This window comes from Portunus trituberculatus, chromosome 17, assembly GCF_017591435.1.
Source record: "Portunus trituberculatus isolate SZX2019 chromosome 17, ASM1759143v1, whole genome shotgun sequence".
Taxonomy (NCBI): domain Eukaryota; kingdom Metazoa; phylum Arthropoda; class Malacostraca; order Decapoda; family Portunidae; genus Portunus; species Portunus trituberculatus.
Window position 1 is genome coordinate 12,435,896 of NC_059271.1, and position 27,500 is coordinate 12,463,395.

Below are 27,500 nucleotides of genomic sequence, written 5' to 3' on the forward strand. Positions count from 1 at the left end.
GAAAATTATTTAATGGAGAGGAAAGACAGCGACGTGGAAGGTTAAAGTTATGAAGATGAAGATTCCAAAAGAGATTATTGTTATTCTTTTGTGTGTATACTAACTGTTTATGTTGTCTTGTGAATTTGTGATGGAGGAAATATTGTTGCAAAATAGTGTAATGATAAATGGTGTAATCCATTGCAGGAGTCATGAGTGAATAATGTAGTTTTGCTGAAATAGACTTTTTGACACTTTGTAAAGTTAAAATGAAAGAAAAGTTGTGGCAAAAATTAAACAACGACAAATAGAATTATGAAATGTAGGAGTCACGATGGTATAATGAAGATGAATAGAAAAAATAATGTTGAAGTTGTAGAAACTGATGATGACAAGTAAAACTAATAAATAAAAAGGACAAATGATATAACGTATAAAAAAAAAGGAGACACGAATGAATAATGATGGAGAATAAAAATTAATTGAGGTAAAAAATCATAGCAATTGGTAATAACAGTGATAAATATAATGAAAGGAAGCTGTTATAAGTAGTATGATAATAAACCTCAAATAAGAACATGACTAAGGAGGTGAGATAAGAATAACATAAACACAAGTAACACAAATAATGGAGGCAATGAGGAGAGTTAAAGCAAATTGAGGAAGTGACGATGCGCAAACACAAAAAAAATAAATACGAATAACGATGAAAACGAAACAAGAACGGTATTACAAAGAATGAGAGAGAAAAAGAAAGAAAGGAAGAGAAGAAAAGGATCAAAAGAAATACATAACGAAAACAATAGAAGAGGGAAAAGTGAGGAAAACTGTGATCAAGACAAGACATATACAGGCTAAGGAGATTAAGGAGGAGGAGGAGGAGGAGGAGGAGGAGGAGGAGGAGGAGGAGGAGGAGGAGGAGGAGGAGGAGGAGGAGGAGGAGGAGGAGGAGGAGGAGGAAAAACGAAAATAAAATAAATTGCACACTTCTATTTCTGGTATACGTGAGCAAGGGGAAGAGGAAGAGAGAAAGAAGAGGAGGAGGAGGAGGGGGAGGAGGAGGACGAGGGCGAGGAAGAGAAATAAAAGGAATAGGAGGAGGAGGAAAAAAAAAAAGAGATTATAAGAAGTTGGAGAAGAAGGAGGAAAAAATGTAAGAAAATAACATAGAAAAATGCAAAGAAAACCCAAACAACACCAAACACTGAGGGTTTTATTTGGCTGTTTGGGAACCTATTTTATACGATAGGTAATAGTGAGAGGAGACAGGATGATGTAGAGGAAGAGGAATGAGTTATGTACTTCCCCATTCGTCTCCTCTTTTAGAACAAATACCCAAAAGTAGATTGAGTTCAAAGTAAGAGCCCTTGAATGATCCTGCTTTAATGAGGCGGCGGTAGTGTGTGTGTGTGTGTGTGTGTGTGTGTGTGTGTGTGTGTGTGTGTGTGTGTGTGTGTTGGTATATCTACTTACCTCTATTTATCCTTTGGTGTGTACTAATTTATTTTTCCTTTTATCAGCCTCATATTTTATCCACCACCACGACCACCACTTCTCATTCCCCTCCTCCTCCTCCTCCTCCTCCTCCTCCTCCTCCTCCTCCTCCTTCTCTTCTTCCTCTTCCTCCTCCTCGACAGGTGTTCAAAGATCGCTTTTAGTCCTCCTCATCTCCACCTTTTACGCGTCTAATCTGGGGGCTTTTGATTCCCTCTATTCTCCCTCCCCTACGTCTCCTCTCCCCTCCCTACCCTCTCTTTTTCGCCCTACCCAAGCCTCCCTACTCAAGCCTACTCCGCCCTTTCCTATTTTGGTTACCCAGGTCTCCTCCTCCTCCTCCTCCTCCTCCTCCTCCTCCTCATCCTCCCATGTCTTCCTCAGCTCTCCCTACCTAACTCGTCTTTTTCATGACTTTTTTCCATCTCTTAACTTACATATTTTCTTACCTCTCCCTCTCCCTCTCCCTCCATCTCTCTTTCTCTTCTCTCTCTCTCTCTCTCTCTCTCTCTCTCTCTCTCTCTCTCTCTCTCTCTCTCTCTCTCTCTCTCTCTCTCTCTCTCTCTCTCTCTCTCTCTCTCTCTCTCTCTCTCTCTCTCTCTCTCTCTCTCTCTCTCTCTCTCTCGACCATATGGCATTTATATTTGTTCCTCTTTTTTCCCATATTTGGTTAACGTTGCCTGCCTTTTTATTTGAGAGTAATTTTTTTCAGTCTTTTTTCGTGTTATGTTTTCTAAGTATTTTTTCCTGGATTTAATTTTTAGTTCCTCATTTTGTCAATATTGTGTTGTTTTTTTTCGTAATTAATGTTTGTGGTATTTGACTTTGTATTATGTTGATTATTTGATGGGATGATTACATCTCTCTCTCTCTCTCTCTCTCTCTCTCTCTCTCTCTCTCTCTCTCTCTCTCTCTCTCTCTCTCTCTCTCTCTCTCTCTCTCTTCACATCTTTCTAATTCCTTTTGGCACATGTCGGTCTCCTCCTCCTCCTCCTCCTCCTCCTCCTCCTCCTCCTCTTCCTCCTCCTCCTCCTCCTAAAAATCCTTCCACCTATTCCTCAACCCCTCGCGTAATAAGCCTTCCTCCTCTCCATCTCATTTTTTCCCTACACGACAGGGTCATTCATGAGTTGTCACTTCCCGCCGCCCAGTGTGACGTGCCCTAATGCCCCGTAATGCCGCGCCCCTCCCTTGCCCCGCCCTGCCCACCTTTGCTCAGCCTTAGATAAGTCCTTTCCTGTCTCTATCTGACACCTCCCTCCTGATGCAGTTATTATGTGTGTCTCTCCCTGTCTCTCCCTTCATGTTTGTCTGTGTCGCAGCTGTAGTCAGTGAAGAAACGAGTTTGAGTATTTTCTGTTCTTATTTAGTTTCTTTAGTTTGAGTTTGATTTGTGTTAAGTGTTCGTTTGAGTTTCCTTCTTTTCTGGTTTTGTTTTGATATTGTCGTTCTCTTCGTTTTTTTTTTTTATGTGATTTTTTTTTTCTACATTCGTTTTGTGTATTTGATTTATGTTAGAAATTCATGGTTAGTCTCATTATTCCGATCTTTGCAAGTCCGAGAGTATTTATGTGTTTTTCGTTGTTTCTTCTATACGATTGATTTTTGTATTCGTTTCGTTCATATCTTAGATTCATATCCGGTGGTAATTATTTTTTTCTCCTTTGTCCTACTGCTTTCATGTTTTTCCTTCAATTTTAACTTTTTTTCTTATCCTGTATGTCTTCATTCATGTTATTTTACTCTACCTATATTATCTTGTGTCTCCTTGCTATTCTATTACCGAGTTCAACATCGTAAGGGATCGTTATTATGTTGGTATTTCTTCTTCATTTGTATTATATTGCGATTTCCATCCTTTGTTTATGTTTTTCTATGAAGGAAAATTTCAGCGTGGTAATTAAACGCGGTATGCTTGTTCTCTTCCTGCGGCGGATTTATCATAAATAGGACAAATATCATTATTGATATTGTGATGACTTTTTATTTCTTATACATCATTATGGGTTTTGAGTGAATTTTTATGACTGCGGTATTTATTTCTTGGCATTACATATAAATTAATTTGCGTATATCTGTCGTAAATGAAGCGCGCCGCACACACACACACACACACACACACACACACACACACACACACACACACACACACACACACACACACACACACACACACACACACACACACACACACACACACGACCTTTCATAATCTTGTGTTGGTTGTAATTCTGAAGTTTGTTTTGCTGTGTGTTCGATAAGTTGTAATTGAAATGAATTTATAAGGTAAGATTAAATGGGGAACAGAAAAAAAAAAGTTGTCTGACATACCTTCCTTTGTCTTGGTTATTATGAAGAGAGAGAGAGAGAGAGAGAGAGAGAGAGAGAGAGAGAGAGAGAGAGAGAGAGAGAGAGAGAGAGAGAGAGAGAGACTAATCTTTCTCTGTCTATCAAGATCTTTTCTCTCCTCCTTCTCTTACTCCTCCTCCTCGTTTAGCGTGTGAATGAGGGAGACAAACCCACACAAAAGACACTCTTGGTTTTCACGAAGTACCAGAAGAGACGAATCCTGCTCCTGGTGAGGAGAGAGCGACAGGTGGCGAGAGGGAGAGGGAGCGGTGAGTGGGAGAGAGAGAGAGAGAGAGAGAGAGAGAGAGAGAGAGAGAGAGAGAGAGAGAGAGAGAGAGAGAGAGAGAGAGGGATGGAGGGCAGAGTACATTGCTCTCTCAGTGGCTGGAATGAGAGAGAGAGAGAGAGAGAGAGAGAGAGAGAGAGAGAGAGAGTTTTCATATTTATTTTCTATCGTTTTCTTCTTTATCGGGCAGAAGGAGATTTAGTTTGATGAAATCTCTCTCTCTCTCTCTCTCTCTCTCTCTCTCTCTCTCTCTCTCTCTCTCTCTCTCTCTCTGTGTGTGTGTGTGTGTGTGTGTGTGTGTGTGTGTGTGTGTGTGTGTGTGTGTGTGTGTGTGTGTGTGTGTGTGTGTGTACTGTTAATGCAATGCGTCCATCTCATATCGCTTCCTTTGTCTTTTAGTCCTCCTCCTCCTCCTCCTCCTCCTCCTCCTCCTCCTCCTCCTCCTCCTCCTCCTCCTCCTCCTCTAGGTTGGAAGGGCGAAGAGTTACGTCCCTCCACACCCGCTCCTTTACTCCTAATCCTTTATCCTCCTCCTCCTCCTCCTCCTCCTCCTCCTCCTCCTCCTCCTCCTCCTCCTCCTCCTCCTCCTCCTCCTCCTCCTCCTCCTCCTCCTCCTCCTCCTCCTCCTCCTCCTTCTTCAAACACACCCGAGGTCACAATCAACCTGTAACCCACACACACACACCTTCTCCTGACCTTCTCCCATCCTCCTCCTCCTCCTCATGTTTCCCCTTCCCCTCTTCTCCCCAACTCCTACTTCAGTGATGGGGGAGTGGAGGAGGGGTCAGGGAGTGTGCGTGGAGGAGCCTAAGGGATGAGGGTGACCTTGAACTCCTCCACCCTCTCTTTCCCCTCTCTCCCTGTCCCTCTCCCTCTCCTTTTCCCTGTCCCTCTCCTCTCCTCCCTCTCCCTATCCCTTACTGCATGCATAGGAGAGGCAGGAGCAAGCAATCTGTCTTCTTTCGTCGTAAATAATGTTGGAGCTAGGGAGAAAAAAAGAGTAACACACACACACACACACACACACACACACACACACACACACACACACACACTAAGAGTATACATTTGTGGTCGCGTCTGACACACTGGAAAAAAAAATGTACGACAGGTTTGTTGCTTGTCTTTACTTACGATGGGTAGGAGGAGAAGGATGGAGGGGGAAGGGGAGAGAGAAAGAGAGGTGGAGAAAGAACAGGAAGAGGACGTTGAAAAATTTTTACCACCCACCTGTGTACCACCTTTCCTCTACTCTCCCTTTCTTCCCTTACTTCTCCTCCTCCTTCAGCTTCTCCTTTACGGCAGAAAGAGAAAGAAACCATCAACAGCATATTGCCTTCCCCAAACTTCACATTCCCATGATTTACTCTTCAAAAACGAGAACTTTCAAGGGACACTATAAGAAACTGGGAGGAGTGACCACCGCCGTTGTGTTCCCTGCCACAGAACGACGCGGATCATGGGGCGCCTTGTTTTTTGTCTCTGTTTGAGTGGCTTTCAAGAGTTTTTCGTGTGTTTAAGGAGCCATTTCCTTGGGAGCCTCCGTGGGGGTTGTGCGGGGGCTGGAGTCTGCCTGAGGGCGTGTCAGGCGGTCGTGAGAACTGCAACAAGTAGGAGAAGGAAAAAGAGGAGGAGGAGAAAGAGGAGGAAGGCTAAATGAAAGGCAGACTTAGTAGGTATCATAAAGGGTTAACTGAGTGAAGGAAAGGGTAGATAATGTGAAAGGATAATAAAGGATAATATATTATCTACTTTTTCCTTCCCTAAGGGAAGGAAAAAGTAGATAATATAAAGAAAAATACATACGTTAGTTAGAAAAAAAACAGCATTGATTGCATGAAGGGACGTACAATTTATGTGAAGGGAAGGGAAGATAACCTGAAAGGACTGCAAGGTAAAGTGAAGGGAAAGACTGACCGAGTGAAGGGAAGACCAGGTACTAAAGGGAATGGGAGATCAGATGAAGAAGAGGACAGTAAGAGAAGGGAAGGGAAGATCAGAGGAAACTTGTCAGGTCCTCTTGCTCTCTGCAGTGAAGTGAAGAAGGAAGGCCAGGTCATATGAAGGACAAAACATGTTCAGCAAAAGGAAGGACGGGGAAGAGCAGAGGAAGCTTGCCAAGTCCTCATGCACTCATACACTAACGCACTGCACCTGATGGGACTTCCAACTCTCCGTTTTCTTTCCGCTTCCCTCACGTTTCTACGCTGCCCTTTGCCCTCCCCCCGCCACGAAAGGGTCACGCGCTGGGAGAAGGTCGAGTCAAGGCGAAGGAGAGTTTTGTCTATAATATTATCTCTCGGGAAATTATAGCGGCAATCACTTGTTATCTCGATTTCTTCAGAGCTGCTCAGGACTCTTTGGTTTAATGCCCACGAGAATTACATTTATTTGGCGGGATTTTTTTGGCCTCTTGTCGCGTTATCTGAAGGAGTTATTGTGTTATTCCTTTTTTATTCATTCTCATGCAGATATTTTGTTCTATCTTCCTCCTCTCCCTCTCTCTTGTCTCTAATCCTCTCCGGTCTAAGGTCAGGTGGCGTCCAGGTTCTCTTCCTAATCGGGGTGGTGATGTCTTACGTCTTGTCTTTTTTGTCACGTTTTCAGGAAATTCTCTTGTAATTTTATGCTGTTTTTAAGGATAAGTATGCGTTTCTCTTCCTGCTGGAGGGGAGGTGGTGGAAATGGTAGTGATGGTGGTGGTAGTAGTGTGACTTTGTTGGTGAAGTGCGTAGTGATGTTGGTATGATGGTGATAAGTGGTGTGTTCAAGCTATAGTGAAGTGTTAGGTGATGGTGATGGAGGTGATGTTCAAGGTGATTGTGATGAGAGTGTCGTTCTGTGTGCTTTGGTAATGATAAAGTCTATTGTAACTGTTGTGTGGATGTGTTGTGTGGTGGTTTTGTTATGTTGTGTTGACTCTGAATTAGTGATGATAGTATTGGTGGTAGTGTTGACGGTGGTCGTATTATCTCATATATGTTGTCAATCTCTCTCATGTTGCAATAATAATAATAGTAGTAGTAGTAGTAGTAGTAGTAGTAGTAGTAGTAGCAGCAGTAATAGTAGTAATAGTAGTGGTAGTAGTAATAACTGTAGTAATAGTAGCAGCATTGATATTATTACTATTATTATTATTATTGTTGTTGTTATTATTATTATTTTTATATTGTTATTATTATTATTATTATTATTATTATTATTATTATTATTATTATTATTATTATTATTACTTGTTGTAGTAGTAGTAGTAGTAGTAGTAGTAGTAGTAGTAGTAGTAGTAGTATTTGTTGTTGTTGTTGTTGTTGTTGGTGTTGCTGTTGTTGTTGTAGAAGTTGTAAAAATTATTGTTAAAATTGATGTTCTGTTGTAGTAGTAGTGTACAAACAAGTAGTAATTAGCAACTGTAGCAAAGGTAGTATAGAGGTGGTGGTCAAGTCCTGTCAGGTAAAAATCTCCTCGTGTTCCCAGACTCAGCGAAATGTGGTCAGGGTGTGGCGCCAACATGGTCTTGCCGCATACCACTAAATACCGCCACCGCCACCACCACCACTACCTTGCCGGGAGCGCGGTTAAGAGAGCGTTTAAGTGACTTCTCTTCCCTCGTTCCTGTTCCCCTTCTGCTAGCACTTTTCATTCACGTTTTTACGACCCCTCTTTCCGGTAAGCTTGTCAATTTACCGGAAGGCGACGACGCGAAGGAGTAAGCGATCTAGAGTTGGAGAGAGAGAGAGATTGGAAAAGAGAGAAACAGAGAGAGAGGGGGCTAAAAGAGGTTCATATTTCTGCCACATCTTCAAGTCACCGGAAGCATGTAATAGTATACCTGTCAGTCATTACCGCCTTCACAGGTACGCTCATCACCAGGTATATTGGTGTGTGTACTCAGCTTCCCCTCCTTCACTCATCATTCATATCTACAAACAAGCATTTTCTTTCTCTGTTCTACCTGATGGTTTTGGTGATCTGGAACTCTAACCATTCATCACGTCATTTACTTTGATTTTCACTGATTTATCATATTCATCTATTGGTTTAGTGTATTTGTCTATCACCAAGTATCAGTGAACGAATAATATATGTTTCCTATTCGTGTGTACCTTTCATTAATTTATCTCTATATTTATTCATCACTGGGCTTTACTCATCACTCTTGTTTATTCATCCATTAGTGCTTAATCATTTATCTCCGTTCTTCATTTTCATTTTCTCTTATTTACTCATATTTACCAATCACTGCCCTCATTCATCGCTCACTTCGTACTTATTCGCCACCCCATTTTACTCACTCATCATTAACATATCCTTCACAATCACACACACCCACTTTACTCACAGCTGTATCTTGTTATTGATCACTGCCTTTCATTCATTCTTCACTTATTATTCACTCACCACTCCCTTCACTCATTATCACACACACACTTCGTTTACCAATCACTACACGCACCTTTGTATTCACCGCTGTTAATCCTTCATTCATCCCTGTCTCCTACATCCACTTATTTGTCCACGAACATGGTCCAATTAATCATCTTTTTCACTCATTGCTAACATTTTTCACGAGGCTCCTTCACGCTTTCAGTCGCTCTATTATTTTTTAGTGAGTCATTTCCGGTTTTTCAAGTTGACTGCGACGAGAAAAAAAGTAAGAGAATAAAAAAGTAAAAAAAGTTGTCAGGTTAGTGGAGGTGACGAACAAGATGTATCCGGTGGTAGTGGTAGTGGTAACGGTGGTGGTTGTAGTAGTAGTAGCATTAGTATTAGTAGTAGTAGTAGTAGTAGTAGTAAAAGAAGAGGTAGCAGTTGATATCGTTGTTGTGATGGTGATGTTTGTAGTTGTTGTTTCCTTCACTCACAGTCCCTCTGTCACCACCACTGTCACCGCCGCCACCGCTATGATAACAACAACATCCTTCCCATATACATATCATTACCACACATATTAAGTCCAAAGCATCCCTACTCTCTCTCTCTCTCTCTCTCTCTCTCTCTCTCTCTCTCTCTCTCTCTCTCTCTCTCCGTCGTAACTCACCTGCCTATACCCCTGCTCACCCTTGTCCCTAATTATGGTCGGTACCCTTTTCCCGCCCTATGTATATGTGTGTGTGTGTGTGTGTGTGTGTGTGTGTGTGTGTGTGTGTAGAATCTTGTGTATCATTTTCTATTTAAAATTTCTTAGAAGACAATAAGAGACGTGAATTTTAAGGGCTAGGACTTACATGATATTATTTTTGAACAAAGTGAGAAATATTTAAGCCTTTTTTAATAATAACTGACTTGATGGTGATGTGTTGAGGTTCTGCGATGGCGGGAGTGGGTGGAGAGTGGAGTGGTGGGCGGTGTGTGGGGCGGTGGGCGGAGTTGACAGAGGGACATTGTAGTGGGTGAGTGTTGCTTTTAAAGGCTAAGTTCAAGGTGGTGTCCTTAGGGGGTCCTGCGTGGCGTGGGTGGAGGGTGAGTAGTGTGGCAGGAAAGTGTGTGGGTGGAGGCTTGGGTGGAGGGAAGGACTGGAAGGAGGTGTGACAGTGTGGCGTGGGTGGAGGACGTGTAGGAACGATAATGATGAAAAGAAGGAATTGAAGAAAAGTTGATACCGTGGATGCAAGGCGTGGGTGGAGGGTGAGGATGATAGATTAGGGTGTGGAGGGCTTGTAAGGAGTGGAAGAACGGTTGGCAGTGTGGATGCAAAACGTGGATGGAGGATGAGGGCGTGGAAGGATAGTTGGTACTGGGGGGATTGGTGGAAAAATTCGGGTGTTGTGTTTATGAGGCGTGGAAGGAGTAGGAGGTCGTGTAGGTGAGGGCGTGTAAGGTGAGGAAGGATGGAAGGGGGAGATGGAAAACTTTCCTAATTCTGTATAATTATGTAAATCCAATCACCGCCACGGCGCCCTGCCATCTTTCACATAGCTTACGTATCTTTTTCTCTCTCCTCCACTTTATACGTTCTGCAACAATTTTTATATCTTTTCTGTCTCTTTTTATTTTCTTGTTTTGGCTCATTCGCAGAATTTTACCAGAAACGAATAACGCTTCTCTGAATTTGGGCGAAACGAATTAAATTTATCTGAGGCTTTTATTTATTTTTTTTTTCTCTCCTGATAATTTGCTGACTGGAGTGTTACACCTTTTTCTCTCTCTTATTTCATTTTTTATATTTATCAATTCCTGCAGTTATTTTATATTATCATTGCATTTCCACACTGCAGGACAGATGGATATGCATGATTTGGGTTTTTCTATTGACTGTTACATTGACTTCTAATATTTTTTTCCCTCCCTGACGATGCGCGACACACGGTGCGCGGCAAGTAAGGGTGACAGGCGCAGCTTTCCCGATCGGTTAGTGTGACTCCCTGCGCTTTCCTGAAGTAGTGGCAGGCGCAGTAAGGCTCCTGCACGTCCCTAAGACAGACCTCCTCCTGCTTCTCCTTAACAGACATATTCATCTCCCTTCTGAAATTTCAATCTCCCTTTTAAGACATTTTCACCTCCTTTGTCTCAATCTCCACCTCAATTTTTTCCTCCCTTCTCCTGCTTCTCCTCCTCCCGCGGCAGGAAGCTGAAGGTGTGGCGTTTTACCCTACAAGAGTCAGACAGATGCGTGACAGGGCGGCCGCGGGGCAGACGCTGCCAGTCTTACCTAAGAGCGAAGCAATCAGTCCGCTCTCTCCGCCACATCTTGAGGTTTCAGGCGACGAGGATCCAAGTAGTGATTAAAAAAAAGTTCCAAGAGGAGCCGTTGATGAAACTCAGTAAACTTAACAAAACTTCAGTAAAGTGTGACGGGTGAAGGAATAACACATCCAGGCGAGTGACACTGTGTCCATGGATGCCCTGGCGTCACTCATGCACTACTGTGACGCATGGGACGGCGGACAGACAGAAGCGGCGTGCGTAATCCAGAGGGGAAGCGTAGTGTGGGAGGCAAGTCAGTGAGGGCTGGCGTGGAGCGAGCCGCGTGCACCTCCTCTCACCAAAACGCCCCGACAACAACTGAACGGATGAGGGAGTGTGGAGCGTCGCCTTGCCTCGCCTTGCCTCGCCTCGCCTGCCCGCAGGTGAGCCTCAGAGGGCGAGAGAGGAGGAAATGCGGCGACGGACGGACGGACGAAGGGTGAAAAGGAATGGAGGGTGTACTTTAATAGAGAAAGAAAGGAGGAGGGAAGGAGGAAGGGAGAAAGTTTGGTGACGGTGGAACCAAAGCCGAAAGGGGAAAAGATAATTTTACTGTGATGGAAGAGAGAGAGAGAGAGAGAGAGAGAGAGAGAGAGAGAGAGAGAGAGAGAGAGAGAGAGAGAGGAGGGAGCGAGGAACAGGGTGGGGAAATGTTCAATATTAAGCAGCTGATAATCATGTGTATGAAAATTCAACACAAACTGACCGACGTACAGTTACGTACACACTCAGTTTTTCTCTGTGTACACTTGAAAAGTCTACATGCACATGAGTTGAGTCATCAGTGATCGTCATCATCATCATCATCATCATTTGTAAGCATTACTCATTGTTTTCCAAATCTTCATTTTCTTCATCTTTTTCGCAGCCGTTATAATCGTCATAGTTATCATTGTTATCGTCCTCCTCCTGACAGGCAGGAGGATACACACAGATAGACAAACAGAAAGACGCAGGGCTATATTAATGAGAGTAACATGGCTGGGCATATAAAACACCAAACATGTATTTACATAGAAATAAGAATACCTAAATGGAAAGTTTGTTTGTAAAATCGATAAAGTCTGTAACCATCTATTAGAACTAATGAACTGAATGCTTACGAGTATCAACTACAAAGTATAGAAAAAGACAATCAAATTAACAGCAAATCATAAGATAATTTGAAAATATCTAAAAGCAAAATGATATAGCAGTTAACATTGCAGAGGAAGTGAGTCCTCCTCCTCCTCCTCTTCCTCCTCCTCCTCCTCCTCCTCCTCCTCCTCCTCCTCCTCCTCCTCCTCCTCCTCTGCCAACAATAACAACTAATACAAACATAACAGTTGATACACTGAATAAATAAATTGAAGAAACTTGTGACCGGGAGGCATGAAATAATTGCCTGCTGGTAGTGTGAATCGAAACCTGTTATGTGTCAAGAAGCCAGATATAAGGAGGAGGAGGATGAGATGAAGTAGGAAGAGGAGAGGGGTGGGAGTAGAGTAAAAAGAAGGAAAGTAATAATGAATGTACTCGTGTGCATTTGAATGAACTTCTAAGTGTGTGTGTGTGTGTGTGTGTGTGTGTGTGTGTGTGTGTGTGTGTGTGTGTGTGTGTGTGTGTGTGTGTGTGTGTGTGTGTGTGTGTGTGTGCACGCGCGTGTATGTTTTGTTAAGGGAAGTGACACAATTGCCTTTGTTTGACACATAGAGATAACATTCTATTTCGTAAACGCATGTGTTGTAATTGTTCCAGCTTTTTAAAGGTAATTATGGTAAGATGCACATCTATTCATTGATGAGGTTGTTTCTTACGAGTACATCTCCAAATGTTCATCCATTTTTACATTAATCCATTCATCTATGTGTTCATCCCTACGTATACATGTATATATCGGCAGACTGACTTAGACACACACACACACACACACACACACACACACACACACACACACACACACACACACACACACACACACACACACACACACACACACACACACACACACACACACACACACACACACACACACACACACACACACACACACACACACACACACACACACACACACACAAACACACACACAGAAGGCCGGGTTCGAATCCCGGCACGGCGAGGTAAATGGGCAAGCCTCTTAATGTGTAGCCCCTGTTCACCTAGCAGTAAATAGGTACGAGATGTAACTCGAGGGGTTGTGGCCTCGCTTTCCCGGTGTGTGGAGTGTGTTGTGGTCTCAGTCCTACCTGAAGATCGGTCTATGAGCTCTGAGCTCGCTCCGTAATGGGAAAGACAGGCTGGGTAACCAGCTGGCGACCGAGGCGAATTACACACACACACACACACACACACACACACACACACACACACACACACACACACACACACACACACACACACACACACACACACACACACACACACACACGTACTTACATACACACGGACAACAGATACGCACATCCATACCTCGTCCGTATATAAAATTTCACATTATCATTTTTAATCGCATATTTTCAGCGTAATGACCAAATTAATCAATTAGCCACTTGTTATTATGATTTTTACCAATGCTATTATTTTTTATTATTATTATTATTATTTATTATTATTATTATTATTATTATTATTATTTATTATTATTATTATTATTATTATTATTATTATTATTATTATTATTATTGTTGTTATTATTATTATTATTATTATTATTATTATTATTATTATTATTATTATTATTATTATTATTATTATTATTATTATTATTATTATTACTGTAGTAATAATAATGATAATTATATTTAGTAGTAAAGGAATTATTTTTATTGGTGTCCTGCCACTGCACCACTGCCCCACTGCTGCTGCTGCTGCTGCTGCTGCTGCTGCTGCTGCTGCTGCTGCTGCTGCTGCTGCTGCTGCTGCTGCTGCTGCTGCTGCTGCTGCTGCTGCTGCTGCTGCTGCTGCTGCTGCTGCTGCTGCTGCTGCTGCTGCTGCTGCTGCTGCTGCTGCTGCTGCTGCTGCTGCTGCTGCTGCTGCTGCTGCTGCTGCTGCTGCTGCTGCTGCTGCTGCTGCTGCTGCTGCTGCTGCTGCTGCTACCTCCTCCTCCTCCTTTTCCTTCTCCTTCTTCTAGTAGTACTACTACTGCTACTATTAATGTTTTTGCTTTTGTTGATGCTGTCCTTGCTGATATTACTGCTGTTGTTGTTGTTCTTGTTGTTGTTGCTGCTGCTAGTACTGCGGCTGCTGCTGTTGCTGCTGGTACTACTGTTGCTACTGCTGCTGCTGCTGCTGCCACCACCACCACCACCACCACCACCACCACCACCACCACCACCACCACCACCACCACCACTGTTACTACTACTACTACTACAACTACTACTACTACTACTACTACTACTACTACTACTACTACTACTACTACTACTACTACTACTACTGCTGTTGCTGCTGTGTGCTGTTGCTGCTGCTGCTGCTTCTGCTGCTGCTGCTGCTGCTGCTGCTGCTGCTGCTGCTGCTGCTGCTGCTATTGCTTCCACTACTAGTGGGATGCGCTGTTGCTGTTGTTTTTTTATGTTGCTTTTACTGTTACTCCTACTGTTGTAACTACTATTACTACCATTACAACTGCTATTATTATCACTACTACCTCCTTTACTACTACTACTACTACTACTACTACTACTACTACTACTACTACTACTACTACTACTACTACTACTACTCCTATTATATTAATAATAATAATAATAACAATAATAATAACATTAATAATGATAATAATAATAATAATAATAATAATAATAATAATAATAATAATAATAATAATAATAATAATAATAATAATAATAATAATAATAATAAAGATAGTAATAATGATGATGAAAATAATAAGTAAATATATAAATATCGAAATCGAGCAAACTCGGGGTCATCTCCACCATGCACCTTAACGAATTAACTGAGGATCATCATTATATGTTCAAAAAATTTATGTAAGTATTACCCTTATCGTGTGTGTGTGTGTGTGTGTGTGGAGCAACATGAAGTTTGAGCTACTGTCTTTCATTGCGTTGTAGTCTCCACCTCCCGTTAACGTGGGATGTGTGCCATTATATCCACCACCATCAGTCCACCATTCTTACCATCACCACACTCACCACCACCACCACCACCACCACCACCACCACCACCACCACCACCACCACCACTATTACTACTACTACTACTACTACTGTTGTTGCTGCTGCTACTGAAATATGGATGTAATAGTAATATCCAGTCTGAGTCAGCGGTCACTGGCCGTGACCTTCCCGGGAACAGGTCTCCAAGGCTTATTTGCATATCAATAGTTAGATAAATATACGCGTGCCACCACTACTAATGCTGTTACTACTACTACTACTACTACTACTACTACTACTACTACTACTACTACTACTACTACTACTACTACTACTACTACTACTACTACTACTACTACTACTACTACTACTACTACTACATTCATTCTCTCTCTCTCTCTCTCTCTCTCTCTCTCTCTCTCTCTCTCTCTCTCTCTCTCTCTCTCTCTCTCTCTCTCTCTCTCTCTCTCTCTCTCTCTCTCTCTCTCATCCCTAACATCGAATCAGCCTTATATATCAAACTTTGTCTCTTTTTTTTTTTCTCGCTCATATTCACAAACTCCGTTATCTCGTGGCGTCCCCCTTCTTTCCTCCCTCCTTCCCTTTCTCCTCCTCCGTCCTTCTGTCTGTTCCCTCCTCATAAACAGTTGTTAATTACAGTTTTAGAATAGTTATCGCTCTATCATTAATTAGGAGAGAGAGGAACCCCAACCCTGCCCATTTTTGTTTAGTGGATCATATTCCCTTGAAATTAATAGTGGAAGCTGTTTTTTTCCTTTGGTGATCATTAGTGATGTGATTATTATTGTCATTGTTATTTTTTCAACTTTTTGTTATTGTTATTATTATTATTATTATTATTATTATTATTATTATTATTATTATTATTATTATTATTATTATTATTATTATTATTATTATTATTATTATTATTATTATTATTATTATTATTATTATTATTATTATTATTATTATTATTATTATTATTATTATTATTATTATTATTATTATTATTATTATTATTATTATTATTATTATTATTATTGTTATTATTGTTATTATTATTATTATTATTATTGTTATTACTATTAGTAGTAGTAGTATTAATATTAGCAGTAGTAACAGTGGTATTATTAGTATTATTATTATTATTATTATTATTATTATTATTATTATTAGTAGTAGTAGTAGTAGTAGTAGTAGTAGTAGTAGTAGTAGCAGCAGTAATAGTAGTAGTAGTAGTAGTAGTAGTAGTAGTAGTAGTAGTAGTAGTAGTACTATTAGTAATAATGCTGTTGTTGTTGTTTTTGTAATTAATGACACTTGTTGCTTTTAGACTAGCAGATTCAGTACTATTAAATTATATTATAAAGTAAATTAATATTTTCTTATCCAGATATTACCTACTTGCTTTTCTTGAACATATAATGTATATATTTTTCTCGCTTGCGTTCTATTTAGCTTTTAAATTACCGTATTTATTAGTCTCTAACACTTACATATTTCCTTTATTTCATTTCCCTATCGTAATATCAAGTGTGTGTGTGTGTGTGTGTGTGTGTGTGTGTGTGTGTGTGTGTGTGTAATTCACTGTTTGATCTGCTGCAGTCTCTGACGAGACAGCCAGACGTTACCCTACGGAACGAGCTCAGAGCTCATTATTTCCGATCTTGGGATAGGTCTGAGACCAGGCACACACCACACACCGGGACAACAAGGTCACAACTCCTCGATTTACATCCCGTACCTACTCACTGCTAGGTGAACAGGGCTACACGTCAAAGGAGACACACCAAATATCTCCACCCGGCCGGGGAATCGAACCCCGGTCCTCTGGCTTGTGAAGCCAGCGCTCTAACCACTGAGCTACCGTGCCGTGTGTGTGTGTGTGTGTGTGTGTGTGTGTGTGTGTGTGTGTGTGTGTGTGAGAGAGAGAGAGAGAGAGAGAGAGAGAGAGAGAGAGAGAGAGAGAGATTACTCTGTCTCTTGTGCTTATAATCCTCATATTTGTCACCCATATAATCTTCTTTTTCCCCTCCCCCTCCATTTTAAGCACCCCCACTCCTCCTTCTCCTTCTTCCTCCTTCTCCTCCTCCTCCTCCTCCTCCTCCTCCTCCTCCTCCTCCTCCTCCTCCTCCTCCTCCTCCTCCTCCTCCTCCTCCTCCTCCTCCTCCTCCTCCAGCAGCATCTCAATCATGGTTCTTTTACACCAACTACCTCCAATATATCTTCACTACCACCTCCTCCTCTCTTCCTCTTCCCCTTCTTCCTCCTCATCCTACTCTTCCTCCTTTTTCAGCACAGCCTACACAATGAACACAAAATATAGGTAACACTCTAATTACCAACTGTTTACCTGCTCATTAGCCTTTGGGCGACGCTGGTTGAGAGATGAAGGAAGGGTAGTAGGAGGAAGAGGAAGGGGTATGGGATGGATATAATTTCGTTGGGAGGGAGGGGATAAGTACCTTAATTTGTGTATGACAGTTCGTAAGGTGATTATATTGGTGGTGGTGGTGGTGGTGGAAAGGATTTATTGTTGTTGTTATCATTATTGTAGATGTTGTTGTTGTTGTTGTTGTTGTTATTATTATTATTTTTGTTGATATTATTGTTGTTTCTTATTGCTGTTATTGTCATTGTTATTGTTATTTTTCATCAATATCATTATAATTGTAGAATATGTATTACTACTGTAGTAGCAGGACCTGTAGTAGTATTAACAGCGGTAACGTCAGCAGCAGCAGCAGCAGCAATAGCAGCAGCACCAGCACCAGCAGCAGCAGTAGCAGCAGTAGTAGTTTAATAGTAGTAGTAGTAGTAATTAATTACAATAGTAAATTAGAACTCTATTAACGATTTATATCCATAAAATTATCATTTGTATCGCTACCACCATCATCACCATCACCGTCCTCACTACCACCACCTCACTACCACCACCACCACCACCACCACCACCACCACCACCACCACCACCACCACCGTCACCACCATATATTGTACCAAATACTTTTGTGCCTGGCTAATCCGTGTGCCCTTCCTTCTCCAGGTGAGTGTATCCCTGAGTTCCTGAGTGACTGTCTACCTGGCGTGGTCTTCCTCAGGTAAACCTTGTTATTGTCTTTACTGCACTCGTCAGAAACAATAACGTGCCTACCAAATGACGCTTCCTTGGCCTATGTATCTACCTAACCACACACACACACACACACACACACACACACACACACACACACACACACACACACACACACACACACACACACACACACACACACACACACACACACACACACACACACACACACACAGAAAACAAAAAGACGTATCGCAGATATGTACTCCTTTTCCAAAAGTACCAAAAAAGTTTATTTTAAGACAGATGGGTGAGGAAGAACGTGAGTGACGGGAGGTGAGAGGAAGATGAGGTGGAGTGAAGGGGAAACACATGAGGAAGGGAAATATAATACAGCAGAGAAGGTAACAATTAAGAAAAAGCATATCCACGTTGACGAGAAAAAATGACGGTAAGAAATAGTGTAGCAAGGGAGACCGAGAATGAGGGAATCTGAGAGGGGATGTGAGGAAGGCTTAAAGAAGAGAGGGAAGGGAGAGTATGGAGAATAGGGAGAGCTAACGAAGGCTACCCAGTGTGATTGCATTATTAAATAGCATCTCATTATTTCTCGAACTGTAGACATCCCACGACTAACCTTATTTTTCCTCTCCGCCTTCCCCTCTCCTCCCTGTTCCCTTTCCCCCCTCCTCCCTCTCTACCCTCTCCCTCGGGACCCGCGTTCGCCTGTACAAGAGGGGAAACTCGACCCTCGCTCGGGAAATGAAAATGATGGAATCTTTTAAAACCTTAGGTGATTTTTTTTTTTGTGGCTTTTTTCCTCGTGTATTCAATGAGGCTTAGCTATTCTTCCCTTATTGATTTTTGTGAAGTAGGAGTCTTTGTCTTTTTTTCTATGCGTGTTTGTGTTTTTTTTTTTACCTTATTTGATTACTTCTTTTTTGACGAGTGTTTGTATTGTTTTAGTGGTTGATATGGATTAGAATTTGTTTTGTTATCCATGTATTTTTTTCTACTGTTTTTATATAGGCTGGCACTAGCCTAGGTCAACAAAACAACAATGAAAATTATTCACTTACGTTCCAGTTCCAAAAGATATATCAAGAGAATCCTCGAAAATTTATGGATCAGTATCTTGAAACTTCTTTATATAAAGGTTTCAATTCACAGGAAAGTGGAAATGTAGAAGCAGGCATGAAATTCAAGAGTTTACCAAAGAAAGTAATAAAAGTTGTCTTCACTTGATGTTTAATCAATTATTTACATACACAAAAATTCTTTTTTGCATTTCTTTTCAATGAATGAATCCAAGGAGGTATACAAAATAATCACAATTTACACACACACACACACACACACACACACACACACACACACACACACACACACACACACACACACACACACACACACACACACGTAAGCGACACTTCACCTGTGGGGAAAATAAAGTTCACAGCAATTAACCATCGAACAACAACATTAAGACCAAAAGGAAAGGAACTACCAAGAGAGACGTAAAAAAGAGAAGGTAGGGGAAAGAAAGAAAAAAGAAAATATGAACCTGAATAACCCGACACGACTCACCCGCCCATAAAACATATAGTAGAAAATTAGTTAACACACACACACACACACACACACACACACACACACACACACACACACACACACACACACACACACACACACACACACACACACAGGTACTCACAAAAAATCCGCACTTTAATTCCAACTCATGTAGAAGAGGAAAGGTTGGCGGTCATTCTCGTCCCTTACCTCCAACTAACCACTACAAGAGGAGGTGGAGGAGAAGGACTGAATGTTACGTGGCTGTAGGAGTAGACGGAGGCGTGGTAGGGACGAAAAGATGAGACTGGAGAAGGAAGGGAGAAGGGGAGGAAAGGGAGTGGACAGAGGGATGGAGGAAGGGAGAAAGGTAGATAATGAAATGAGTGTTAGCATGAGAAAAACGTTGTACCTTTACGTTCATCTGTCTCTCGTATGAATAGGCGAGTGTGAGAGAGAGAGAGAGAGAGAGAGAGAGAGAGAGAGAGAGAGAGAGAGAGAGAGAATAAATATGATGGCGTATTAAGAGGGGGAACGGAAATGTAACACAATCTATGAGGTAATCGGTAGTCGGAATGATGGAAAGCAAAGAATGATGGAGGGTGACACAGAGTGGGGAGAGGAGAATAGACTGAGTGAGGGCAGCAGATAGAAAGGTATTGAGTGCCGGCGAGATGGCGTGAAAGAATGTAAGAAAAGAGAGGAAAGGCAGGAAAGGAGATGGAAATGTTTTGAGCGGAGGTTAGATGGTATTAAGCGACGGAGAGAAAAAGAATCGAAAGAAAGAAAAGGAAATAGATTAAAAAATACGTCTGTGTGAAGGAACAAAGGAAAAGGAAAGAAGGAAAAAGCTGGATCAAGAAAGAAAATTAAAAGATCTTAAGTGGAAAGAAGATAGAACGAATAAGCGAAAAATAAGGAAAGGGAAGGAATGTTAAAAGATAAAAAAGGAATAGATGGGATAAAAAAAGAGGATAAAAAAAATATTTCCATAACACTAAATATGTACATGAAGAATTGTACGTGTCTTTTGGTCCGTGCAAATAATGTTTAAACAGGAAGCTTATATAAGGGAGAGAGAGAGAGAGAGAGAGAGAGAGAGAGAGAGAGAGAACTATAACAATAACATTAATTAGAATCGTAGAGAGAAAAAAAAATCAAACTTGTCATTGAAAAAAATATACACATCATAAAAAAGATAAATAGATAATAAAAAAAATAAGGTACAGACAAAAAAAAACTAAAATAAAAAATAATTGACACAATGTAATACAAGAAAAAAGAAAATTTTAAAGAAAAGAGCAGAAAACAAAATTTGAGGGCAAACTGTGAGTAATAGGATTGAAATTTCTGCAACATGACTTACAGGAAGGAATATGTGAATAATTTGTTTGGGTTGTGTGTGTGTGTGTGTGTGTGTGTGTGTGTGTGTGTGTGTGTTAGGAGGGGAGCGGTGATTAGCGAGCGAGAAAGGGAGGGAAAGAGGAAGGGAGACGTGAGGAAAGTAGAGAGAGACATGGAAGAAGGACGAAAAAGCAAAAATAAACAGAAAACAAAGAGGTGATAATGAAAGAAAGGGAAGATACAAAGAGAAAGAGAGAGAAAAGGGAAATTCATGATTTAAGTGAAAAATTGCCCATTTGAATTATAAAAGATGATTGTAAAGATGATAACTAACTTGACTTTTGAGTGTGGTGGTGGTGGTGGTGGTGGTGGGGGTAGACTGTGTGTATGTATGTGTGGTGATTTACATAACAACACTCGCGATGCAGCCCTCCCTCCACCTACCCTTCCGCTTCCCTTCTCTTCCATGCCTTCCTCCTTTTCTCTCCTCGCTTCTCCACCACATCCCGTCTCTCTCTCTCTCTCTCTCTCTCTCTCTCTCTCTCTCTCTCTCTCTCTCTCTCTCTCTCTCTCTCTCTCTCTCTCTCTCTCTCTCTCCCCTTATTCCCCTTGTCTTTCCCTTAAATTTTCAAATAATACTTATTCTAATCCTCCTCCTCCTCCTCCTCCTCCTCCTCCTCCTCCTCCTCCTCCTCCTCCTCCTCCTCCTCCTTTCCTCTCCTCTCCTCTCCTCTCCTCTCCTCTCCTCTCCTCTCTCTCTTCCCCCCCACTACTTTGTTTCTTCCCTTCCCTTTTCTCCCCTCATCCCCTTTACTCCCCACCCCCTCTTCCTCTCCTTGAATGATTTATAGGTAGTCAGGAAGGGGCCTGACGTCTCCTCCTCCTCCTCCTCCTCCTCCCTGCCTTTGTTTAATTTGATTATTTTCCGAAAACGTAGAGCAAGTTTACGTTTCTGGATGAGATTCCAGTGTGTGTTTGCCTTCTCTCTACTCCCACCCCACATTCTCTCTCTCTCTCTCTCTCTCTCTCTCTCTCTCTCTCTCTCTCTCTCTCTCTCTCTCTCTCTCTCTCTCTCTCTCTCTCTCTCTCTCTCTCTCTCTCTCTCTCTCTCTCTCTCTCTCTCTCTCTCTCTCTCTGTGTGTGTGTTCTTCACCCTCTTACTCCCTCTCTTTTCCTTCCTTCCTGCTTGTCTGCTTCCTGAACACACACACACACACACACACACACACACACACACACACACACACACACACACACACACACACACACACACACACACACACACACACACACACACACACACACACACACACACACACACACACACACACACACACACACACATATATCTGCATACACAGTCATACATGGATACATACACGCGCCGATAGATACATACGTGAGTGGCGAATGGAGCTCGTGTTATCAGTGGCAGTGAGTTATTGTTATCGTCTGCCTGTATGACGGGGTGTCCACTCATCTTCCTTCTCCTCCTTCTCCTCCTTCTCCTCTCCGAGCTTTAACTAGTCCTCTTCTTCTTCTTCTTCTTGTTTTTCTTGTTCTTGTTCTTGTTCTTGTTCTTCTTGTTCTTGTTTTTGTTCTTCTTGATCTTGTTGTTATTGTTGTTGTTCTTCTTTCAGTGTCGTTTATTACTTATGGGAATGGTTGTTGTTTTTGTTGAATGGTGGTGGTACGTCTAACACCACCACCACCACCACCACCACCACCACCACCACCACCACCACCACCACCACCACCACCACCACCACTACTACTACTACTACTACTACTACTACTACTACTACTTCTACTCACTCTCTCTCTCTCTCTCTCTCTCTCTCTCTCTCTCTCTCTCTCTCTCTCTCTCTCTCTCTCTCTCTCTCTCTCTCTCTCTCTCTCTCTCTCTCTCTCTCTCTCTCTCTCTCTCTCTCTCTCTCTCTCTCTCTCTCTCTCTCTCTCTCTCTCTCTTGTTTTAACTGAAGTGCTGAAAAAACTCACATCATCAGCGCCAATAAATCAAAACATGATTGTGCTTACGTTATGGCGTGACGCTACCTCTTCCGCAAAATGGCGTCTGGGGCAAGGGTGATCGAACTCTGAACCCTTATTTTGAAACGTTAATGTCTCTCTCAAGGATATATTCCAAGGGCCACGGGGATTATTTGTCGTGTTTTCATTGGTATGATTTTCTTTGTTAGTGATGCAGCTACGATGCACAAAATTCCTCAGCACTAAAGGAATATTTGGGGTCTTATAAACACTTGCAAAAAGAAATAGGTTTTGCAATTTGTAGCCAGTGCAATGTATGGAGATGCGCGAAAGTAAAGAATGGTTAGTAATGAAGGAAAGATGTATTGAATAGCTGTGGAATAATAAAGAAACATCTAACGTAACTGAAAACTCAGTAACTTTCAATTGCAATTTTTTCAAACTTTATTTTTCTAGGGTATGGTATAACTTATGAAATTGGGCTTAAATAAAGACGTATTAAACCTTTCACTGCCGAACATTTTTCTCTTATTACCACATATAACCTTTTAGGCACTTGTACTAGTCTCTGAATTTAAAAAAAAATGCTTTACTCTAGTTTTAAATGCCATAAATATGATTACACAAATTTTCCACGATGTTTCTACTTTTAATGATTCAGGAATCTTGTTAATGTGCCACAAATATCATATAAATAAAGCACATCTATTAATCCGTGTAACTTCAACTATCTAGAATCCTTTGAAAGTAAAGAATATCCAATGTTTCAAAGTGTGGCCCCAGAAAAGATAAAGTTAACCTCTTGTTTTCAAACTTTTTCACCCTGTCCTTATAGATTGATTTTCCTACAACGCTCTGAATGTTAAGAAAGGCAAGGCACACCACTTAAAGAGTTAAAGGTTCCCATGAAAAAAAAAATGTCATTCTTCATGCAAAATAATGGAGGATACGCTGCCGAAGTGCTGGTGGGTGCAGTTCTTGTGGCGCATAGTTAGTAGTCAGGTCGAGTGTCTACCAGTACGCCATGTGGTTCCTGTCAGATGAATAGGCGGAAGAGATAAGAGGGAGATGAATATTACAAAGGGGCAGATAATGAATACGGTGTGTTATTGCATATAGAATCTTTTTGCATGTAACTTTTTTTTCTATCCTTTCTTTTCCACTTCCATTTTTTTTTCTTTCTTCTCTATTTGTATTTTCACTTCATTGGATCACATTCTTCCTTCTGTATAAATATTCTTTATCTTTCATATGTTTTTTTCAACCTACGATTATTTTCTTCCATTTCATTCCTTCCTTCCATTATTGCTTCATTCTAATGGTCCTTTTTTCCTTGTATATTTTTTTTCGATTTTACTTTTAACTTCATCCTCACATCATTATTTAAGGGATCTCTCTCTCTCTCTCTCTCTCTCTCTCTCTCTCTCTCTCTCTCTCTCTCTCTCTCTCTCTCTCTCTCTCTCTCTCTCTCTCTCTCTCTCTCTCTCTCTCTCTCTCTCTCTCTCTCTCTCTCTCTCTCTCTCTCTCTCTCTCTCTCTCTCTCTCTCTCTCTCTCTCTCTCTCTCTCTCTGTGGTTTGATATCTCTTTATGTCATATACGGAAAAATTGACATTTAATTTATTGTTCATTAAACTTGCTTTGTTTTGCTTTGTAGTACATTAATGGATGACCTTATTGCATATTCTCTCTCTCTCTCTCTCTCTCTCTCTCTCTCTCTCTCTCTCTCTCTCTCTCTCTCTCTCTCTCTCTCTCTCTCTCTCTCTCTCTCTCTCTCTCTCTCTCTCTCTCTCTCTCTCTCTCTCTCTCTCTCTCTCTCTCTCTCTCTCTCTCTCTCTCTCTCTACGAGCAGACTTTACCAATATCACGACTATGGGGACACACACACACACACACACACACACACACACACACACACACACACACACACACACACACACACACACACACACACACACACACACACACACACACACACACACACACACACACACACTAAACTGCCGCTCCTATCTTCCATCTGAACTGTATTTTGTCTACATTTTACTCGACGTCCTTGTCTCAAACTGCCGTATATAACCTGATAGGACTCTCTCTCTCTCTCTCTCTCTCTCTCTCTCTCTCTCTCTCTCTCTCTCTCTCTCTCTCTCTCTCTCTCTCTCTCTCTCTCTCTCTCTCTCTCTCTCTCTCTCTCTCTCTCTCTCTCTCTCTCTCTCTCTCTCTCTCTCTCTCTCTCTCTCTCTCTCTCTCTCTCTCTCTCTCTCTCTCTCTCTCTCTCTCTCTCTCTCTCTCTCTCTCTCTCTCTCTCTCTCTCTCTCTCTCTCTCTCTCTCTCTCTCTCTCTCTCTCTCTCTCTCTCTCTCTCTCTCTCTCTCTCTCTCTCTCTCTCTCTCTCTCTCTCTCTCTCTCTCTCTCTCTCTTTTTTTTTTTTTTTTTTTTTTTTTTATTTAAACATAATTTATACAGAAGAACATGTACCCAAAGGCGCACTGTCTCTGCTCCTCTGACTTAAAAATAGTGTGTCAGTGTGTGTGTGTGCACTACACTGAGTGTCACGTCACAAAGAGTGTCAGAGGAGTTGGCAGTGTCTGTCTCCAAGAGCCAAAAAGACGTTGAGAAAAGTTTACAACAGAAACAGAAAATATACCGTTATTTATCTGATGAGAGGGACCTATAGTCTCTCTCTCTCTCTCTCTCTCTCTCTCTCTCTCTCTCTCTCTCTCTCTCTCTCTCTCTCTCTCTCTCTCTCTCTCTCTCTCTCTCTCTCTCTCTCTCTCTCTCTCTCTCTCTCTCTCTCTCTCTCTCTCTCTCTCTCTCTCTCTCTCTCTCTCTCTCTCAAGGGATGTACAGCCGCGCCTACCCTTCCTCCCTCACTCTCCCTCACTCTCTCTTACCATCCCTCACTCTCCGTCACCCTCTCTCTTCCACTCTCTTCTCCCTCTCATATCCCCTTTTCTTTTCCTTGTCCTTCTTGTCTCCGTTAACCAAACCCCTCCTGTACTCTCCCTTGTTCCCTCTCACCTGGCCCTTCATTTCCTCCTCCCTTACCCCTTGCTTCCTCTGCCCCCGCCCTATGTCTCCCTGTCCTTTGCCCTTTCTTTCCCTCTTGTGCAGGCGCATCCACCCCTGGGACACGCGGGCGGCATGTCCCTTAGCGGCGGGGAACATGTTAGAACACGCCGTGAGGGAATTAAGAATGCATGACTTTTATACTGGATGCCTTGCTTCTCTCACTCACTCACTCTCTCACTCTCACTCACTCACTCACTCACTCACTCACATCCTCTTTCTGACTCGCTCACTCGTCAAGCTTATCTCTCATTTCCTCACACACACACACACACACACACACACACACACACACACACACACACACACACACACACACACACACACACACACACACACACACACACACACACACTCACTCTCTCTCTCTCTCTCTCTCTCTCTCTCTCTCTCTCTCTCTCTCTCTCTCTCTCTCCTCACTTATCATTACACTTCTTTCACCATCAACATCCTTCCTTCCTTCCTTCCTTCTTTCTCTTCATCTTTTACTTTTATTTTTCTCCAGCATTCACGTCTTTCCTCCATCTCCACCTCCCCCCTCTTCCTGCCTTCTTTAAATTCATCCCTCTATCATTCCCTCCGTTCGTTCATCCCAGTCTCACCCTCCCTCCATTTTTTCCTTCCTTTCCCTCATTCCTTCCCTCCCTCCCTCCTTTCCTCCACGTGGCCAGCAGACTCACTGAACCACAACACAAAATAGTTGTTTTATGGGAAAAGTTGATCGTTCTTGTTCTCTTACGAAGGAAGGAGGAGAAGGAGGAAGCGGAGGAAGAGGAGATGGAAAGGGAGGATAAGGAGGAAGAGAAGGCGTCAGCTGTGTGTGTTTCCTCTGTCTTGTTCTCCTCTCCTCTTCCTTCTTCCTTCTTCCTCCTCCCTCCTTCCACCCTCTCCTCCTTCCGTCCCTTCATCCATCCTTCCCTGCATCTGTGTTTCCTTTATGTCTCATTCAGTTTTCCGTTTTAGGTTATTGGTAATTTATTTTTGTGTTTTTGTTTTCGTGTCTTTGTGATCTCTCTCTATCTTTTTTTTTTCAGTCTATTTCTCTTCTTTTTTTTTTCTTCGACCTTTTTTCTCTTTCTCTTTTCTTCCTTATCATGTTCTATCAATTTTACCTTGTGTTTCTTGTAGTTTTGTTGTATCTCGAGTTCGAGTCCTTATTTTTTGGTTTTCATTTACTTATTTTCCTTCGCATTGTTTTTATGAATATCGTCATTGTCCGTCCTCCTCCTCCTCCTCCTCCTCCTCCTCCTCCTCCTCCTTAATCTTATACAGCTCTTAAATACACACAAACAGCAACCCCTCCTTCAACCATTCCCCCCACTCTCTCTCTCTCTCTCTCTCTCTCTCTCTCTCTCTCTCTCTCTCTCTCTCTCTCTCTCTCTCTCTCTCTCTCTCTCTCTCTCCTGAAGACAGTAAAGAAAGAGACATATCTTTCTTTTCCTTTCTCTTTCTTTTCTCAGTGGAGGAAGTGAGTTGTGTGTTTTCACTGTTTCACTGTTTGATCTGCTGCAGTCTCTGACGAGACAGCCAGACGTTACCCTACGGAACGAGCTGT

The 27,500-nt window shown here is 41.9% G+C and overlaps 2 protein-coding genes across 3 annotated transcripts in view; one reads left to right on the forward strand and one right to left on the reverse strand.

Annotated features, from left to right (window-relative positions):
• Window positions 1-11,120, reverse strand: part of LOC123504773 (protein unzipped-like) — a 68,371-nt gene extending 57,251 nt beyond the window's left edge. Inside the window, exon 1 of the mRNA XM_045255590.1 lies at window positions 10,755-11,120. Within this exon, the coding sequence (XP_045111525.1) occupies window positions 10,755-10,792 (38 nt within the window). The 5' untranslated portion in view covers window positions 10,793-11,120. The remainder of the gene's footprint in view (window positions 1-10,754) is intronic.
• LOC123504772 (mitoguardin-like) overlaps window positions 1-27,500 on the forward strand; it is a 333,089-nt gene that overhangs the window by 160,922 nt on the left and 144,667 nt on the right. The gene's annotated exons all lie outside the window — the stretch shown is intronic.